Raw genomic sequence first — 21,314 nt, 5'->3', positions numbered from 1 at the left:
ACTGCTCGCAGAGCCCAAGCAAGCCCCCACCCAAACATAAAGCCACAGAAAAGAGCGGTGCCTGGCACCGACTCAGGCTAAGGGTGCAGACAAGCACCGTGATCAACTTTCAAAGTTTCCATGTAGCAGATGGCGTGCCCTGCACATAACTCAGATCCCAGGGATGGCTGAGACTGCAGCCACCCTAAATGCAAAATGTGGGGTTCACCCCACTCCACAGAGGGAACTGGGGACCCCCCCTCCACGGTGCCAGACAATGAAGGGAGAGCTTGCAGGTGGGTCTCTCCCTTCTTCTAGCTCCAACACTGTGAAATGAAACAGCTCGCATTCGCCTTCAGGTCAAAGGTCAAAATACCATCCACCTACACAACAGTCTGGTTTCACCAACGCTAGAACGTTTTGTTAGAAAGCACATGCTTAGAGGAGATGCGGAGGGTAAAGCCTTTCGGCAACCCATCTCACTCTAGAGCCAGATGAGAGAATTTGGCCTCCTCACACAGAAGAGTCACAGGTTCGAACAGGCTAAAAATAGCCTTTAATATCCCGGAAAGCAAAAAAACAAAGTGAAGTCCAGCAACGTTCTGGAAACCCTGCCGCTGATATCCTGTCATATTTGGGGTGTGAGGCTCGTTCCAGCTGAATATCAAGGAGCAGGTTGTGTGTGGCTACCCACGAGGATGGCCTGACTGCATCTCCCATCCAACCAGCCTGTGAACAACCCCCTCCCAGGTCACCACAACAGCTAGTTCCCCAAAGTGTAAGAACGTGGTACACATAATTCAAGGGGGGGAGAAAACAACACTATTTCCTAGGCCCTTGGGCTTTGGCGATCTTTGGGTAAAAAACAAACAAACAAACAAAAAAAACAAGAAACAAAAACAAAAACAAAAAAAAACAAGGAAAATGTCCGAGTAGTGTTCCGAGGCTAAAAACAGTAATTGCGCTGCAGGTTTGAGTTGATAACCAACATGCTGGAAATATGGACAGGAGGAATGCTCGGAATCCCAGTTCCTGGCCTCAGCCTTATCAATATGGAAATAACTTAACAACACACAAATGCTGAAGCAGGGTTCCCGGAGTAAATCACTCCCATACCTGCTCTGGACCATACTTAATGTTCACCTGGATTTATGAGATGATGGGGGCAGAGACTCTTGCAACCATTATATTATTTTCCTATTCTCTTTTTACAATGTCAATTTTTTTTTCTCACGTCTCTGCAAGGGGCCCAGGTAAGTGATTCTTCGCTACAGATGCACGAGGAGTCGAACATTTGGCCCAATTTTCCAAATGTGAGTGCTGTTTTCTGCCTAGAACGGAAGCTTCATCTTTAAGTCATTTCGTTTTTAATCCGGTCCTGAAAACAGATCTGTTTTCCTGCTTGCCTTTGGGAGCATTAATGCAGGGCCTCACAGAGGACAGCGTAAGCTTCCTCTGCAGATGCAAAGGCCTCCCATGCCCAGGTACACACCCGCCTCCCCGTGCCTGTCTGGCGGGTTTCGAGTTCTGAATTACTCACAGCTGGAAACTGACTCCTTCAGAGGAGAGCATCAATTCTCTGCTGTGATTCCATTTGGGCTAATACCTTGAAATCCCAGCCTGGCTCGCCTGCCTGCCTCAGGACAGGTAAGAAACGATTCTTAACTAGCTGAGGACCCAACCCAACCTGGAATAGAAAAATCACCCTGTTAAGAAAGTGTCCTCCTAGGAAAAGCCGTCCTTTTCGGCGCCCTTAAAGCGAAGCATCATAATTGTTTTAGTGAGGAGCTTCCAGACAAATAATTCAATTGGGCTGATTTTCAGCTACAGTAAGGCCACCTGATGGGAAGGCAGGCCAAATGAGTGGTCCTCACAGCCCAAGTCTGGGTTGATGGTGGTGCCCAAGGAGCTCCAGGGATCCACTGTGTTTGGGGCTATTTTTGGAGTTCTTTCTTCAGTATACTTCCATGCCCTCCCATCCCTGCCCTGTTCCTTTTAGGTGCATTCCATGCATAGAATGTCATAGAATCAAGCCTATGCTCAACAGCTCCCAACATAACTCCTTTTAATACCTACGACATCCCACACCAACCCCTCTACCTTTTAACAATCACAGTGTCTGGAGGAACTTTGAACTTAACCGAAGTAAAATACAATTTTTTTCTAAATTTTTGCAATTGTGTTTTTTTTTCTTGTAAACACTTCGGTTAGTTTCTTTATTGCTTAAAAAATGCATTCAATTTTGCAAGGCTTAATGCGAGGTATTTCTTTTAAGTTAGGTTAGCGGTCAGAAACTTTCTTGGAATCCACAGCGATAACCCAGTAGGCAGCGATGATGGTCTAGACTTCAGGTGATAGAAACGAAAACTAAAGGGAAGAGAGGAGGTCTCTTTCCTAAGAAAGTTGCTGGGGCAAAGGAGCCTTGGAAGGCAAAACGGACTCCTGCGGCGGGGGGACACATGCCTCTGACAAGGCAGTGAGTTTGCACGAGGAGGCTCTGAGTACACTTTGCGGGCAGTTGGGAGTAGCGGCGGGGTGTTCGATGGGAACGTGGGTAGCAGATGCAGACTGGAGGCTAATATTCAAGTCTGAAGACTAGATGTAGAGGTGAAGGAATTGTCTGGTGGAGCTGATTGTTATGCTATGAGAATTTATGAGTTTTCGGAAGAAGAGGTGTAAGCAGAAACCACCTGGGAGGGGATACAGCCAAAAGACAAGGAGGCAGAGACAAAGCAGAGAGAAGAGCCTTACCACCGGTCCTCCGTGGGGAAGGCCTATCAACGCTCTGTCTCTCTTGATAGTTTATTCCTCTGCATTTAAAGGGGGAACACAGTACCAGTATAATCACCTATAGTTATTCTCTGTGAACTAGAGGGACCAAAATCAAATGATTAACACGTTCAAAGTGGCATACGTGGGCCTGAATACGCTTCATGAGTACCTAAGTACTTTGATCATTGCTGTTCCCTGTCACAACTGAACAGGAAATACTGGTGCAAGAAAATACTAATTTATTCTGTGATATTCCAACACAAAAAGCGGTTCTCAAAGTCAATACCCGGTTCCCTCTTGCAATCTTCTGGTTACACCCTAAACAGGGTCTGAGCCTCCCATTCTCTTCCACTGCACAGCTTCAAGTGGAAACATAAGTGCCTCGTGCAAGGCCACCAGTCACAGCACGGGATGAATGCAAACTGTTTCTCATTCAGACTTTAGCCTCTGGAAGCCTTGCGATCAACTCTCCCCAAAGACATCAGGCTGAGACCTCCGTCTTGGTGGGACACGTGTTGTGGGCTAGCAAATATCAACAGGACCCAAGACCAAAAACTTACAGGCTTAATACTGAACTCAGAGAACAATCAAACCTGCCACTCATAGGCTGAGACATTTATCCACAAGTCCCGCCCCCCAGCCACCACCCCCTTTTAATTCAGATTAGAACACTGGCTGAAGGCGGAGCCAGGAACTGCCAAATAATTTAGCATCAGAGATTAGATCCTCAGTTTCAAGAGATAAACATATTTTTTTCTCAGTGTGCAAGTTACGTTGTGAGGATTCATCCATTTTAGTTCAAATTATCCAAATATACAAAGTCTTCAAGGGAGGAGATGGCCAAATACCAAGCACGCCTCTCGGTCGGTATTCCCCCAAACCGTGGGCCTTCCCCCATCATCCATATCAAATATACTTGATATCAAGTTCTTGTTCTTTGCAAGGCAATAGACAATGCATTTTGCCACTTTGAGGATGCCCTGACTTTCTGCCAAAAATTTATTTTTAAATTTGTTTTAATGTTTATTTATCTATGAGAGAGACAGAGTGCAAGCAGGGGAGGGGCAGGGAGAGAGAGGGAGACACAGAATCTAAAGCAGGCTCCAGGCTCTGAGGTCTCAGCACAGAGCCTGATGTGGGGCTCGAACTCACAAACCAGGAGATCATGGCCTGAGCTGGAGTCGGAAGCTTAACCAACTGAGCCACCCAGGCGCCCCTGCCAAATTTTTTTTTAAATAAAAAATACTCTATTGTGAGTTTTTATTTCCCACCCCATTCTAAAATTGAGGCAGAGCCTCAGATCACATCTTGATTCGCTGACATATGGGGCAGTGGATGCCAACTCTTAATAATCTCTGGTAAAGACTGTACGCATTAACCCTAAATCCCAGGAAGCTGAAACACATGAAATAGCTTCCGATCTTTTCCACGGGTTTAGTCGCTCCCCTGAGTGGGATGCAAAGACCAAGCGAACCTCTCTCTTCTCTTCCTCTCTTCCAGTGTCAAAGTCCACTCGAGCTGAGGGCATAATGTAAACCAATAAGGAGAAAGCTGAAAAGCTTTACATTTGTAGTGTACTGACATGGGAGGACCAAAAGAATCCTTACAAGATAAAGGTTAGGTTTTCCAATCACTGGCATGGGGGAAGAAATAGGTTGTTATGTCTTAGAGCATTGCTAGTGGGGGTTTCCTTTCAGTCATGCTGATTCAAAACAAAACAAAACAAAACAAAACAAAACACGAGAAGATCAAAACCAGTTTCATGGTTTCATCTCCTAGGATTTAGCAAGCATGACGACATTTTCAAAACCAGAGTAAAACCAAGTTTAAGTTTCAGAATATTCTTTTTCTCCAGACATCTGCAAGGAGGGACCGTTTTACACAAATATCGTAGAAGCAACGTGTTAACAGAGCAGCTGCTGCAAGTTTGCTCAACTGGGTTTCTTTTCGTTTCCATTCGGCACCAATCCTACCTTCCCCAGAGGGCAGCAGTGCCAGCCAGGGGTTGACAGAGCAAGAGAGTGTGGACGAAGGCAGAGGGCCTCCTCTCTGCACCCTCTCTCCCCCAAGTAACTGGTGGTGTCGAGTAACATGATTTCCAGGTACAGAATTTAATCAGATTGAGCCGCCTACTTTTCTGAGCTGAGGCTGACCTGGCTGTGCCCTGTTCCGTGACTCCTGTTGAGCTGGGATCCAAGATCTTAAGATTGTAGCTTGTCCCTTGTTCCCATGTGTTAAACAGTCAATCCCCTCTGGGAATAGACTGCACTTTTCATCATTTGGGTAGGAATTCTAGAGCATGGAAATGCCCTAATTTGCTATTGCTGCATCAGCATGATGAGTCAAATTTAGGTCCTATGGGAGGAGAGCAACACTTAGCACTTACACACCGTGCTTTTCATCTTCAGGGTCCTTCACCACGTGAGGCTGTAATGTTATATTTCTCTCAGCAAGACAAAGGAGTTCATTTCTAGTCCTCTCAACTCCCCTTACACACACTCACACACACACACACACACACACACACACACACACGCACGCACTCCCAGACAATTATTATCACATGATGAAGCTATATCCCGCTTCCTACGCATGCATTATTCCATCCGTCTTTTAAAAATCAAATTTAAAATTAGGTCAACTCACCTTCCTCTTTATTTTTCTCTTTTTAAAAATCTTTTTTGTTTTTGTTTCTGTTTTTTTCTCCTCTGACACGGAAAATGAAATCAGCATGCTAACTGCCAACTGTTACTAGAGTCTATTCAGTATTACCGGTAGGGTTCTGTACTTGACTTGATTCTTCACGCCTCAGGGTCGTCTGTGTCAGCCCTGGCCACTGAGGAGAGTTGAATACTCTTTCCTGGAGGTTCGGGAGGAGTCCGCCAAGTTCCATGCTGAGACCTTCTCCACTTCATCGCCATGGATTCCTGGCTCAGGCGATTCCATCAAGTCTCATGTATTTAAACCCCATCTATAGGCCAGTGACTCCCAAATTCATATCTCAAGACGAGTTGCCTCTTTCTGAATTACAGACCACTATACCCATGTGCCGGTTCCATATCTCCACTGAAGTAAAAAAAAAAAAAAAAACCAGTCTCCACGGTCTTCCCCTCAAACTGGCTCTTCCCACAGGCAACTCCCCATACTTCCGGTTGCTTAGACTAAAACCCTGGTTCACCTTTGATTCCATCCTTGCTATTACTCCCCAGATCATCAGCAAATCCTGTTGACTCTATCTTCAACATAGACCCAGAATGGAACCACTTCCTCCGTCTCCACCTTGGACCATTCCACCATCACCTTTAATCGAGATTCTTCCCTTAGTCTCCTTAACTGCTCTCTCCCAGCTCTTGTCCTCCAATAGTTTACTTTCAACTCAGCAGCTGAAGTGAACTTTCTAATATAGAAGTCAGATCCTATCACTCCTCTGCTTGAAATTCTTTACGGTTCCCCATCTCACCGGGAGAAAAATCTGGAGGCCGCAGACCTTCTGGAATCTGCCCTCCTGGTGCCCACTCTTTAGCTTATTATATACTCTCCTCTTTGCGATTCCTCCAACCCACAGAGCGTCCTCCAGCCTTAGAGCTTTGACTCATTGCTCTCTCCACTTGGAACATTCTTCTCCTCAACACACACCTGCTCTGAAGCAAAGCTCCACTCTCCTCCTTTGGGTCTCTGCAGCATGTGTCCACTTACCGGCAACCCGGTGACCACCCCCAACACTCATTCTGCCCCTTTCCTGCTATAACACTTATCACCTTTTGACACGCTATGTGTTCTATTGTTTTTACTTATTGTCTGTCTTACCCATGAGAAGCAAGCTGCCTGAAGGCAGGGTTTTGTTTTTAATTAGCTTTAGTCCGTGGGTATATTCATCAAGGCTCAGACAGTGCCTGGCACGTGATGAGCACTCAAAAAGATTTACTGAATGAATACATGATGAGCACAAGTTTCTCAACTGTTTCAGGACATAGACGACCCTGACTTCTAAGCCACAGGCAAACTGAGATTTGTGATGCCTGCTAGTGATGGATGCTTTTTCAAGGGAAAAACATCTCTTATTAAAGAGTTTTGAAACCATGAGCTTATACTTATGTGGAAGATTGGGTAACTGTGGAATGTGTTGCTTTCTACATGTGATATAGATACAGATATTAGGGCTTTTTCCATTGTCATGACCTGCCTCTAGCCTGTCCTCATTCTATACATACATTGATACGCTTTTGGAGAAGGCTGTCAGGATTAGAGATAGTCCCTAGAATAGGATTTTGCCCAATGGATGGCCAAATGGGCTAATAAGCAAGGATCAATTCTCTATTTGCTCTTGAACAGAATGTTCTAGATAAAACTGCAGCTAGAAAGTTAGAGGTGGAGGGAAGGACCAGCCTAAATCTTCTGATATTTTTGTATAAAGTACTTATACCCAGAGGAAAAGAAACCAGAAGAAGGTTGGAGATGTACAATTAAAAAGAAATAATTGGGGCGCCTGGGTGGCGCAGTCGGTTAAGCGTCCGACTTCAGCCAGGTCACGATCTCACGGTCCGTGAGTTCGAGCCCCGCGTCAGGCTCTGGGCTGATGGCTCAGAGCCTGGAGCCTGTTTCCGATTCTGTGTCTCCCTCTCTCTCTGCCCCTCCCCTGTTCATGCTCTGTCTCTCTCTGTCCCAAAAATAAATAAAAAACGTTGAAAAAAAAAATTTAAAAAAAAAAAATAAAATAAAAAATAAAAAGAAATAATTATCTGAATGTGAAGCAGAAGGAAGTAGAAGATAGCATTGCATACAAAATATAATATATAACAATAAGGTTTGCTTTGAATAAAGAGCTTGTATTCCTCCTTTTCAAGGAAGGGATGAAGAAATGAAGCAGGGGCTGTGGGTGGCAGTGTGCCAGAGATGTTGGTAGTTAGAGAAGTGGGATCAAAGGTGGCACAAACCTATGCTGCTAGATTGGAGACAATCCCCTACCTTTCGTTTATCCACCTGAGGCTTCCAAAGAAATGCCACGCAGAAGCCACCAACCCAGCCCACTTGGCTGCTGGATAAGTCATTGTGCATTAGGTCTCGAGAAGCCAAGGCCATCCAAGGCTGGATTTGGCCCCTCTGATTTGAAAGAGGCAAGGGGAGAGGGCAGCTCAACAGCCTGAATGCTGTCCAGCTTTCCTGGTGTACAAGTAAAGTTGGGGTTTGAGATGCCCACCCCAAAACCATGAGGGAAACTGACTACCCTCACCCAAACACCCATCACAAAACCAGCACATGGCTAAAAGCAACATTCAAAAGACACTTTTTAAAAATGTTTTAAGGATGTGTTTAAAATATGTACTTCTACAACTACAATAGTCTTCTTTTTCTCAACTTTGCTTGCCAAATTACTTGAATTTTTTAAAGTTTAATTATTTATACTCGTTCTCAACCCACAAGGACTCAAAAGCAATTCGCCAAAAAAAAAAAAAATGTATAGCATAGAAATGTTTTTTAAATTAAAAATCAGGACCAGAGGAAATATAAACTAGAACTGAAAGTCTAGTCTGGGGAGAAGTAAAATATGTTCATCATAGTGTTCTAAAAAGTTCTCAAAGTTAAGCAGTAAACTTGGCTTTCTGTTAACCGAGCAGTCAAAGCGAAAAGAGAAACAGAACCAGTTACAGGATTCTCATGTCCATGAGGACAAAATATTTCAGTTCCTTTGGGGGAAGCAAAGTATTTCCTGGAATTCAGACCTGCAAGAATTTCCTCCCATGGGGCTTCATATAGAAGATCATGAGTACTACGCAAAGGAGAACATCTAAAACCACACCCCTACCACGGGCTTCCTAACGCTGTCCTCAGTAAATGTCTATAAGAAAATCAAGGGCACATACTTTGGTTAAAAGCATTCTACCGGGAATGAAAACAATACGAACCAAAATGAACCAGTACACATCTTTCTTATAGTTCAGTTTTAATCTAAGAAGCCAACGTTGACTCTCTTGAGGAATGAATGAATTTATTAATCCCTTGGTCTTTCACACATGCCCTGTCTACCAGGAGAGCTAAATTTATTATTCAACCAGAGGAAATTTACTAGACTTTTGGGTTCTTCTTTGCCCTTGTTATTTTCATTTTTAAAAAATACGTTTCTAGTGCAGTGAATTATAGAACATATGCCTTCTATTTTTCTTGACTTGAATTTTTAAGTGCTCAGAACAGCGCCTGGCTAACAAGTGCTAAGTAAGTATTTGTTTAAAAGGGGCGGGGGAGCCTTTCATGTCACTTGGAGGGTGAGGGAAGTGGCTGTATAGGGTACGCATGACAAAGTAACCATATACAAATAAAATGAGTTGATTGAGATTTCATACCTCTCTTGTCTCCTTCACCAATTATCATGATGTTTCCTAAAGCGGTACAGACTCAGTGCAAGCCCTTGACTCTCTGGATGTAAGAATGTGACATGAAAAGTCTGGTCGAGGGATTATTATAATTTCACATACAGGAGGATTCGAAGGTTTTGAAATATCAGAGCCTTTTAAAATGTCTCCTCCGGATGGAACAGCTGGAACTTCAGAATCCGTGACAACTTAGCCAGCCCTTCCTTTCAACCAACTTCCACATTTTAAGTCTCTGTTCATGGAACGTGTCTAATTTGTTGTTTAGTACATTGTGGGCATTCAATAATGCTCTATCGTAACGATGGGAAAAATGCCAATTATCACATTTACTTGTGACCCTGTTTCCTTTCCTTTATTGTGATTTTAAAATACAAGCACAACATTACAATAAACTGAATATATTGTGGGGGCATTCATAAAGTCGATTTTCTACATTTATTATTAAGAACAAATAATCCACACATACATTTAAATCATTTGTCTCAACACTAACAGCTGTTCAATAATACGACTGGAAAGTAACTGTGATGCTGGTGGAGTTCTACTGGGAAGATTTTACCCCAGGTTGTCAAAATCAAATGAAACCCCCTCTCCTCCTGCTATGATTATTTGCCTATCGTCTCTTTGACTTTTGTCTTCTGCATGCAACGCCCATGTAAGACTTGCTACTAAATATTTAGCAAACTAAATCAACTAGTTTTGAATAGAAGAAGTCTGAGTTTGTCCAACTCAACGTTCAAGAATCAGGTACATTTTTTTTTGCTTGAATTTCATATTTCATGTCTGTTTTCCCCTTGAGGGGTCCTACCACAATCAGGGCTTCATCCTTTTTTTAAAAAACATGAGACAAATACTTGCAAATGCATAAAATGCTGTTGAAGGGCCACTTCAGCACAATCCGCGGTGCCACCTAAGTTTCCACACAGAAGATTCTAACGGGGGTGAGAGGAGGCACCTGTCGAGGTGTCCATTCAAGCAAACCTACCCGCTTGCTGCTCTCCTCCTCCTGAGCCTTCCTGAACTCATGCTCAAGGGAGCAGTCCAGCTCATTGAAGAGCCCCACCTCCTCACAGTTCTTCAGGAATCTCGTTGGGGTCGGAGTCTGATCTGAAAACAGAGACCGAGGGATCATACATGGGATCTTTTCCTCAAAAGCCAGTAGCAAGCATGAGCTAAAATTCACTAATCCCCTCCCCTTGCCTTAATTAAAATGCCAATTAGTCATCCATAATCTTCCACCCTTTTGAATAAAATGACAATATGGAAGAAAATAAAACCACAGATCTCACAGAAGGAATACAACGTGTAGCAGGCTGAGTATGTGAGGGTTTTCCAAACTTCCTCCAGACAACCTCCAGAGATCCCACTGTCAACTTTCTGGGGTCCCTATCACTTGGATAAACATTGCAAAGTGTGGAATGACCTTTTTTTAACTGGAAAAAAAATGATTTAGCTAAAATCAGGCCAAAAAAAATCTTGAGACAAAGATAAGCTTGATTTTAGGGGGAAAGCAGATTTTGTAAAAGTGTGTATCAAACAAAAAGAAACAAGCATATTAATTTTTTCTTTTTTTTAAAGTTTATTTATTTATTTTGAGAGAGGGAGAACAAACGGGAGGGGCATAGAGAGAGGGAGAAAGAAAATCCCAAGCAGGTTCTGCACTGTCAGCACAGAGAGCCCAAGGCAGGGCTTGAACCCACCAACCGTGAGATCATGACCTGAGTCAAAAATCAAGAGACGGGCACTCAACTGACTGAGCCACCCAGGCGCCCCAATTCCTTTTTCTTAATGGAAAAGGAAAATATAGCAATTCTGTCTCTCATTTTTGAGAGTCATAGAGGATGATGAAAGGTTCCAAGTCAAACACATTCAGCTTTCATCCATTAAAAATATAATTATTAATTTCATTTTCCTTTGCTATAGCCAAAAGAATGTTCTGAGAAAACTCTTTAAAAGGAATTTCTTTCATATTCTTGACTGTCTAGAGAGAATATAACTTAGAAAACTGGAGGATCTGAAGCCACTATTTACGCAACGTTTGCAGTTTACAAAATGTTTTCACACATGTTCTACATCATCTAGATCTCACAAGATCCTATAAGGTCAATAAAGGTAGAATTATACCTTTGTAATCACTAAGGACGGTCATCTTCCTTGGTAAAGGTGTACTGGAGTTGACATGAAGAAAATTGTAAACTGTCCCTCTGTTCTAAACAGAAGATGGCCATGCAAAATGGCCATTATTTTGCAAATGAGGAAAACTGAAGTCCTGAGTGATGAAGAGTCTTGTTTAAGGTCTCCCAGGTGGATGTGATGGATGACACCAGGACTATAACCAAGGCCCTGGCGCTATCTCCAATACGTACATATATTATTCCCACCTGAGCCTACAGTACACACTGCTAGGTTACTTACGGCACTTGTCCAACCTGACCTACCCTCAGTCCCCAAATCTCCTTCTGCACGGTTCTCTAACACATCACTACCACTCAACCCAAGAGTGCCCACAAGTGGACACAAATTTGCCATTTCTGCCCGCTCTTTACACTTTCCTGTATGATAAGAAACTAGAATCACGTTTACTTTTCTAAGTCACACACAGAGCAGTTAATCCCAGTAAATCATCCGTTGAGACTCAGGGGAATAGCTTAATATTCATGAAGATGAAAGTAGTTTGAGATCCCCATATATTCAGCCCTTCCAAGGCAAGATCTCCTGATTCCTTATGGCAAGGGGCTTTTTCACCTGTTAAGCACCCAACTGGTTGACCTGGATTTCAATGCAGCAAAAATCCCCTTCTGCATCCTTTCCCATTCGTAGCCCAGCCTCCGAGATCCTGAGCTCTCTTTGCAGTACACAGACAGCCTACCACAGATGATCACAAATTGGACACTACAGATAAAAGCTAGAAAAAAGTTGGGTTTGATTGAAAATGGTTTTATTATTAGCACACTAATCTACTAAGAGTCACATATACACATTTATGTCCCAATATACATCTAACATGTATATGTGCATACACATAGGTATATGGTGTGATAAAATAGCATAAAAAAGATAAAATTAGTATTTATGAAGCATTTTGCAGTTTACAAACATTTTTACCCACATTGTCTAGAATCTAGATCTCACAAGATCCTATGAGGTAAGTAGGTACCTATTATTTTAGAAATGGAGAGATAAGTACCTTACACAAGGTCACAATTTGTAACCATTTTATCACTCCTCTTTAACTTTCAGACATAATCCCTTCTCAATCTGAATCCTGTGCTTTGCCGGGACTCTCCTCTGGGTCTGAAGAACTCTGTTACATGTGTAAAAGATAATGTTGACAACCCAGAAATCCAGATTTGAAAACTGTATGATTTGGGAGAAATTCCCTACATTCTCTGGACCTCATATTCCTTATCTTTCAAGTAAAGTTCTAAAGTTACCTGGTTCTATGAATCCTAAAATCACCACCGTACTGGGTTCCCTTCAAAAGTCACTGTCAGCAGGTCAAAGAAACATAACCATTTAAAGGACAGTTTAAAGGAAGCATCAGGAACAGCTGGCTAGACACTAGAAGTTAGGCCAGAGGTAAAGGCTAGAGAAATAAAGAAGGTTCCTGAACAGAAGGTACAAATAGACAAGACCTGACAGTGAAAATAAAGGGTGTGTGTGTGTGTGTCTGTGTGTGTGTGTGTGTGTGTACATATTCTTCCATTTATTGAGTGCTTATTCCATGTCAGGCATAGTGTTAAGTGCTTTGTATGACACATCATCTCATTAATTTTCACACGAACCACGTTCAGTAGAAATCATCTTCCCCCTTTTACTTATAAGGAAACTGAAACTCACCCCAGACCCGTTTAGAAATTGAGTCACATAATTGTATTGGTAACTGACAATCCTAACCATCCTTGGTTCTTTTAAAATATCTTGGAATCGGGGCGCCTGGGTGGCTCAGTCGGTTAAGCGTCCGACTTCGGCTCAGGTCATGATCTCGCGGTCCGTGAGTTCCAGCCCCGCGTCGGGCTCTGTGCTGGCAGCTCGGAGCCTGGAGCCTGTTTCAGATTCTGTGTTTCCCTCTCTCTCTGACCCTCCCCCATTCATGCTCTGTCTCTCCCTCTCTCAAAAATAAATAAATGTTAAAAAAATTTTAATATCTTGGAATCATTCATATCCCTCATATAATAGAACCATATTATAATCCCACAGACCCTACTATCTTTCAGGTCATTTTGTGACAAAAAAGCCTTCGAAAACAACACACAACAGAACTGAAATACTAGACCACTTGTCATCAGTAGGAACTTAGTTTGCCAGGTTTTAATTTTTCTTCTGCTCCTCTATATTTCTCTGTTGGAGATTTACAAGCTGAGAGCCATGATTCCAGGTAGAGGGAACAGTAATCCTAGAAGGATCCATATGAGTCCTGAACCCTAAGATGAGTTCATGAGATGGGCCATGAAATCGAATTCACACTGGCATTTGGAGGCCAAACATCAAGCAAACTTGAGAAATGTGTTCTGTCTTCTCTCAGCAAAATTATTCCCAGATTCCAGTGCCCGCACACGCACACACATACATCAGGAAAGGAGGGGGAAGGAACACGACACAGGGATAGTAAAGGCAATGGCCGCCATCACGAGCCTCTCGGCAGCAACAAGGAAACAAAAGGTCTGAAGCAAGGGGAGCTTTGAACCCTAAAGGGAGTTGGTTCCCTCCTACGCCTAGAGCAGAAGACCCAGATGGAGGCCATAGAGTTGTTACTAAATGTGACTTTCTTTGCTGTATGATATAATAAGGGAAAAGCAAAACAGATATCTGTACCCACATTTGGAAGAGATAAGGCACACTGTTCCTAATTTTTAATTCATTTTCTTCTTGTGAATGAGCTATTCTTTCCAGTTACAACAGGAACCAGAAAATGGAGCTTAACTTTTATTTTAACATTTATTAGAATTAATACAGGGTCTCTAGCGGTCTTTGATCCCACATGGTACCAGTTCCAAGTAAGCCAGGAAATGTGCAAATCTTCAAAAAGAGGACAGCTAAATCTATCAGCAACTTAAATAAAAGAGTCAGAGTTTCTCAGCCACATGAATGCCTTGTCAAATAACTATTCCGGCTGAAATTAGATCTAAAGTAGGTGAGCAATATCCATGGCCGTAAATTAAAATTCTTATAAGCCACACCTTATTTAGAACCAAGAGCATGCATCAGCTACGGTAGCAGCAGTTCATGAATAACGGTGGCTGATGCCCCATTGGTGGGTAATGTCTAAGGTGTGTTCAGTCATAACAGGCCACACTCCAAGGACTTACAGGAACTGGTTCCGGTGGGAACTCAGAGCTGAGATGATCATTGCAGGCATTTCTGCTCACCTTTCTTTTAGTGTTTCCACTTGAGTGGGGATCATCTGACTGAGAGAAAGAAACAACTCCAAATCTCAAACGAACCTAAAAGATTTTTTTTAATGTTTATTCATTTGTTTGATAGAGAGAGACAGAGCATGAGCGGGGGATGGGCAGAGAGAGAGGGAGACACAGAATCCGAAGCAGACTCCAGGCTCCGAACTGTCAGCACAGAGCCCGACGCGGGGCTCGAACTCACGAACCGTGAGATCATGACCTGAGCTGAAGTCGGACGCTTAACCGACTGAGACACCCAGGCGCCCCATCAAACTAACCTAAAAGGTAGTAACTTTTGAGTTTGGGCTTTCCTTGAGTTGAAAGTAGCTTGTCGTTCTTACCTTTGCAAATCTGAATTGGCACTGCATAAGCACCTACACATTGCTTTCGCACAGGGAGTTCGCAAAGAGCATACCAGCTTCTCAGAAGACCCAGACAGCTGGGACCAGGGCAAGTAAGGTATGTTACCCACTTCTACCTGCCTCGCATGTCCTTGGGATTTCTTTACCATTCGGACAAGAAAAATTGGCACCAAAAGGTATAAAAAAAAAATCCTTTGTAAAGTTTGTCCTATTTCAGTTTCAGGTTCCCTTCTTGGAACGGTTAGTCTGTTCCTTGAAAAAGGAGCCCCTTTTCATAGAATCGCTGCCTCTGGAAACAGCTAGGTAGAGGATTCTTGCCATACAGAGACCCTTCTTGTATACCTGAAAGAGTGCCATAGGCTTGACAATATGATTTAGAAATTCACCCCTCCGTTATACGATAGGAAATTCTGCACCCCAGTACATCAGGGAAGGACGACAAGTACATGGCTACAACTATTAGGGGAAAAAACTCACTAAGTTTTCCAATCAGTCCATAGTCTGCCTAGCATCAAATGCTTCAGCCCCAGCAAGTATGATTACTCCAAAGTCTAAATGACAAGCACAAAGCTAAAGCCTGAAACTCGATTCTTCTTTTCAAAAGTGTTTAGTCTGCTCTACATTTAATAATAGGCTGCTACCTCATTGGGTTTCAGAGCTGCATTTGAGTTGTACGTTTGTCTATGTTTCATTTTCCTCAATGATAAAAAGGCAAGGAGACAAATGATAAAAAAAAAAAAAAAAAACAACAGTAAAAGCAGAGTTCCCATAACATATCAGAGAAGAAGAATGCAAACTTCCTAAGCAAAATTGTCTTACCCACTGGTCTAATAGTCTCAACTATGGTCTCACTAAAGGACTATGTGAAGTAATTTTACATCATTTCGTATTAAATTGATGGTGGCTAGGAACACTATAAAAGCCCCACTAATTCAAACCACTTATAAGAAAGATCAGTTTGAATTAGTGACCATTCTAATTATAGGGTATTTTTTAAAAGGTAATGCATTTTTACTATTTGCATGGCTCAGATTCAACCAACAAAACGTAGCTTAATGGAACTCCTGCAGAATGCTGCTCAAATCAATAGAGAAAAGGATTGGAATTAGCATATCTATTTTAGTAAGAGTTGGGGTTCTCAGAAAAGGCATTTTTCTTAGTTTTGATATTCTTTTTATAGTTATATTTATCCCGTGAATTTTTCAGCAAGTGCTTTCTTGAAAATTTCTTACTTCATCCCTATCCCTCTCTGGGTTTTCATAATGTCTTAATTAAGAGGGTTTACATTAAATGAATTTTTTTTCAAAAATTTTTAAATGTTTATTTATTTTTGACAGAGAGAGAGAGAGAGAGAGACAGAGACAGAGCATGAGCAGGGGAGGGGCAGAGAGAGAGAGGGAGACACAGAATCCAAAGCAGGCTCCAGGCTCTGAGCTGTCAGCACAGAGCCCGACGCGGACCTCGAACTCACAGACCGCAAGATCATGACCTGAGCTGAAGTCGGATGCTCAACCAAGTGAGCCACCCAGGCGCCCCTAAATGAATTTTAAAATAACACAATCCTTTATAAAAGCAACAATCAGTAACAACTGACAGAATTCCACGGAATTTTAGACAGGCTCCTTTATACAATAAATGTGCCTTTTATTGAGTGTGACTATACAATAGGAGCAATAGGGTCCTCTCTGCAACACTGATGTTACTCTTTCCCTGCATCTGTCCCAAGAGGCAGTGCTTCCATGGGACAAACCAAGGCAACTCTGGTTTTTAAACAACAGCGGTGGGATGTTTAAGCGTTGGCCATGGTGTGGGTGATACAGGTCAGCAAGAGATGAGACACTGGCAGACTCCTGGATCGAATGCTGCAATCCATTTACTGTCTGGGTGGAGAGCTGGTGGACTAGAGGCCCTTGGGAGGGCCTTGAATCAACTAGAAAATGCTCTGACAAGGGCATCTCGTATGACATAGGGCTCCAGAAGACACAGATTCAGATTTAAATTAATCAAGTATATAATCCACACCTACTCACGGTCAGCCATGGCCTAGCCAAAGTGTTCACAGCAATCAAGCCACAATGTTATTTATTTTTACTTTATTTTATTTATTTATTTATTTATTTAATTTTTTATTTTATTATTTTATTTATATTATCCAAATTATATATATAAATAAGTTTATATATATTATATCTTTATTATTGTATTATTTATTTTAATATTTGATTTATTGATTTATTGATTTTTAGAGTGAGAGAGAGTGAAGCAGAGAGAAGGACACAGGGAAAGAGAGAATCGTAAGCAGGCTCCAGGCTCAGCACAGAGGCTGATGAGGGGGCTCGATCCCATAGCTCTGGGACCATGACCTGAGCCCAAATCAAGAGTTGGACGCTTAACCGACTGAGCCGCCCAGGCAGCTCAAGCCGTAGTTTTAATTCATGTGAGAGGAGCTGAGCTGGTGAAGAGGGTTATGAACACCAGGAGATCATGTCTCCGCAGGCCAGATGAACTGAGGGATCCAAGGTGACTCTCTGATCAAGCCCTGCCCTGAACCATGGAAGCTAAAGCTTCAGATTTCCACTCAGTCACCAACTGCCAGAGTTCTCCTACACTCTTTGTCAAAGATGTTAGTTTCCAGATGGAATAGACTGGAAGCCAGTTTTTCATATATAAAGAGTACTGCAGATCAAGGTCTCCGAGGTAATCAGGTGAATCATTCAAAATTCAATTTTGCTTGACCAGCTGGAAACATGAATGACAGGCTGACAACTCCTACTCATGCCCATTGCCACTTGTCATAATGGAGGGGAAAATCTGATTTAAAACGCACTCTTTGTTCCTGTAAATGCTAGTGTGTTAACATAATCTCTTTCTAAAAACTTTTGACTGTTTTCTCCATATGATGAAGAAATAAGCCAATCATGTAACACCAAACCATGTTCTTAGTGCATGGAGCTCAGCAAATCTAGATGTACAATGAGAAAATTATAGACAGGAACTTTGGACAAACTGCTTACCCTCCTGATCTTATTTCTTTGTGCGAAAAAAGTGGCCAGGATTAAATGACATAATGTACATAAAGCAGGAGGCACAACTATAGGTATAAGACAAGGCAATAAATGGTAGCTATTGTTATTATCATGCTGCCCTCCAATGCAAAGCCATTTCCGCCACCCTCTATTCCATAGAGATCTGATGAATTTCAGTAGTGGGGAGTCACTATGTACCTTCATCATCAATGGAAGAAGAGGTAAGTATGGTCCGTGTGTGTGTGCGTGTTGTGTGTGCGCGCGCGCACACCCACGTGAGAGACAGAGAGAGAGAGATTTACTTATTCAGTCTTTTTTTTAAGACCCTAGTTCATTCCAAAAAGAGTTTGTAATGAGATGGTCACCTTTTCTCTGACTTTCCCTTTAAAATGCCCGTGGATTATTATGTAGGTTTGTAGCAAACGGCCATGAGCAATGGATTTGGGTTCTGAGATCATCCGGTTAATCATGATCAATCTCATGTTCTACTTCACTGAATTTCTTGCTTCTTGCTTTCTCCATGGTGAGAATTAGGTGTAGAGCCTGGAATTAGAGATAGTCCCTCATGCTAGACTTAATCCAGGGACCCAATGGGGTTCTGAGGGACTCTACTGTCATTTACAGTAGATCTCTACATCGAATGGGAATAAGGAAGGCAGAATGAGGAAGCCAGTCTCTCTCACCTCTCTTCCGTGTGTGTCAGCTGCACCATATCTGGTGTTGTGGGGTCACCACTTTCAGCCCCACATATTCAGAAGACAAAGAGAAAGGACACTGGAGCCCACAGTGCTGAGCATTGGGTCTTAGTTGAAATGCCACTAATGCAGAGGGGCCTTTCCTGACCTCCTTTAGCAGCCGGTTAGACACTTACTTCACATTGTCATGGTTCATCTTCACATTTGTCACTGACTCATTATTTATTAATCTAGGGGGAGGGGTGTCGTCAATTACCTCTCTTCCTCCCACCCCCAGTAGAGTATAGTAAGTTCCACGGAAGTGGGGCCTCATCTGTCGTGTTCAGTGCCACATCCCCAGCACCTAGCACAATAGGATCTTTGCAGACACTCAGTGTTTGTTGAATGAATGAATAAGTGACGGTGGAGAGACAACTTTAGCTCCTCTTTCCACACCCCAGCAGATGCCTGTTCCAATTTCCTTCCAAGTACACACACCAGTTGCCTCCAGCATTAATTGGGCTATGATGTCTTGCATGGAGGTGTTTAAAGGTGTGGTTTTGCGTATCTCTTTCTCAGATGAGATGTTGATTGGGTTTTACCTTTTGAGAAAAGGTCTGCAACACTCTTAAATTTCATGAAGCAAACTCTATCTTTTCAGGAAGCAAAATCTGTCATCTTCTAGGTCAATATTTCCACCATAGTCTCCCAATATGCGCGCACACACACACACACAAACACACACGCATGCACGCACTTCTCATGTGGAATATTATTTGCTTGTCTGGCTATAAATAAAGTAGCACTTTGATTCCCATTTTGGCCTTTACCTGTACAGAACCTGGGAACTCTGTAAATAAGTGGGGTTGGGGGTTTCTGACAGGGTGAGATTTGGGAATTCCTGAATGCGTAATCACAATACCATTAAAATAGACCCAAACGCCATACTCTTTTAGCTTTAATACTAAAACTTGATCATAATTTTCAAACCAAACACATCTTTTGTCGCATACTAGCTGGTGATTTTGCAACCTGTATGTGACAGTATAATGTTCTCAGTTGGCTCCCATTTCTGCCTTGTGCCCTAGAAATCTCTGATATCACAACCTCTCTCACCATGAAATTATCTTCACTCACAACAAGAACAGCTAAAGGGAAAGACTCAAGTCCATCATCATATCGGGACTCTGGAAATGTACCACATGAACCAAATAAGGATGGGAGGGCCAAGGTGGGAGGGTCTAGAAGTTTTTGCCTCAGAATCCACCACCACCACCCCATTCATGTACCAACTGGTACTGTCTCTTTAAACTGAGGTTTTATGTTTACTGTCTATCCATAAGAGCACTCATGCTAATAAAACATCATGACTGTCACTTTTACTACTCTGCCTTATGGCATGGTGCAGATCATTTACAATCATCTTGAGTAGTAAGTTGTACCTGGCCTGAATAAAATGGACTTTATGACAAAGCCAGGAAATTATTTCAGATCTGACAACGCTTTGGACACTTACCTTCAAAAAGCCTATCTGTGGCATCTCACTAATGTCTCTAACTATAGTATTTGCAATTAACGAAGGAGGAGGTGATTTTCCGAAATACAAGTTAACCAGATATTCTGAAATTAGTATAAACATATATACCCTACTTTCTCTTTCTATGTCAAGCTCCACTTCATCTGAAATGAAATGTTGTGTGATTGGATATTGCAACAACAAAAAAAAAGTGGCCCCCAGGGGCACCCGAACATCTCAGTCGGTTGAGCACCCAACTCTTGATTTCAGCTCAGGTCACGATCCCAGGGTGGTAGGATCGAGCCTGCATCTGGCGCTGTGCTGACCATGGAGCCTGCTTAAGATTCTCTCTCTCTCCCTCTGTCCCTCTCTTAGCTCATGATCTCACTCTCTCTCTTTCTTCCCCTCTCCAAATAAATAAATAAATAAATAAAATCTGTTTACAGGCAATATATGTGTTCACACATCCTTAGTTCCTTTTTTTCAGACCTTCGGATGGGGCTCCTCATAGGGCCATTCCAGCAGTATACCTGAAAGATACTACCTGGTCCTTACCACTAAAGTCGCAGTATCTGCACATCATTTCTACTCCTTAACACACACCTCCCCCTGTCCTAACACTAAGAAGCCTACTTGAGGGCTTCCACTTGGGAAAAATCAGAGGAGAACCGATAAATTTAAACACTGGGAATTGCAACATCTCCAGCCCTGCTACTTGCATATATATATATGCTCATCGTTCAACGATAAAGTCACACCGCTTCATAATGGGAAGGACAGACGACTGACAAAACAGAAGAAACGATAAAAAAACAAAAGAACAGACGATCCCTCCTAACGCTTCTGGGCTTTTGTAATTCTTGCAGATCTACGCTTCTGCATCTCTCCTTCTAGACGTAAGGGAAGATGAAACAAGTTCTGAAGAGCCAACTAGTTCGATCCAAACGAGGAGGCTGAGAGGTGGCGGGTGGTGGCGGAGGCAAGGAAAGATGCTGCCTTTGGGCTCGAGATTCTTCTAAATCACAGCACATCCACACTACTAACGAGTCACTGGCGGGTTTGTGAGACGTGTGGATGGCCCTGGCGCCAGGATTATCTGGTTGTCGATACAAACCGCTGAAGCCCGGCAATGCAGCGGCCATGCCAGTCAGTGGGCTAGGACTGCAGAACGAAGGACCCTTGTCTTTGCCCCGGGAGGCAAGCCTGGGAGAGCTTCTCCAT

General features: G+C 42.7%; 1 protein-coding gene across 2 annotated transcripts in view; it reads right to left on the bottom strand.

The window, feature by feature from the left end:
• CREB5 (cAMP responsive element binding protein 5) overlaps positions 1-21,314 on the bottom strand; it is a 399,683-nt gene that overhangs the window by 299,760 nt on the left and 78,609 nt on the right. For both annotated transcript variants that reach the window (XM_078441094.2, XM_078441098.2), the window contains exon 4: positions 10,105-10,226. In XM_078441094.2, the coding sequence (XP_078297220.1) occupies positions 10,105-10,226 (122 nt within the window). The remainder of the gene's footprint in view (positions 1-10,104; positions 10,227-21,314) is intronic.

This window comes from Panthera onca, chromosome A2, assembly GCF_046562875.1.
Source record: "Panthera onca isolate mPanOnc1 chromosome A2, mPanOnc1 haplotype 2, whole genome shotgun sequence".
NCBI lineage: Eukaryota > Metazoa > Chordata > Mammalia > Carnivora > Felidae > Panthera > Panthera onca.
Note: the sequence above shows the minus strand (reverse complement) of the source record. Positions and strands in the feature narration are given on the sequence as shown.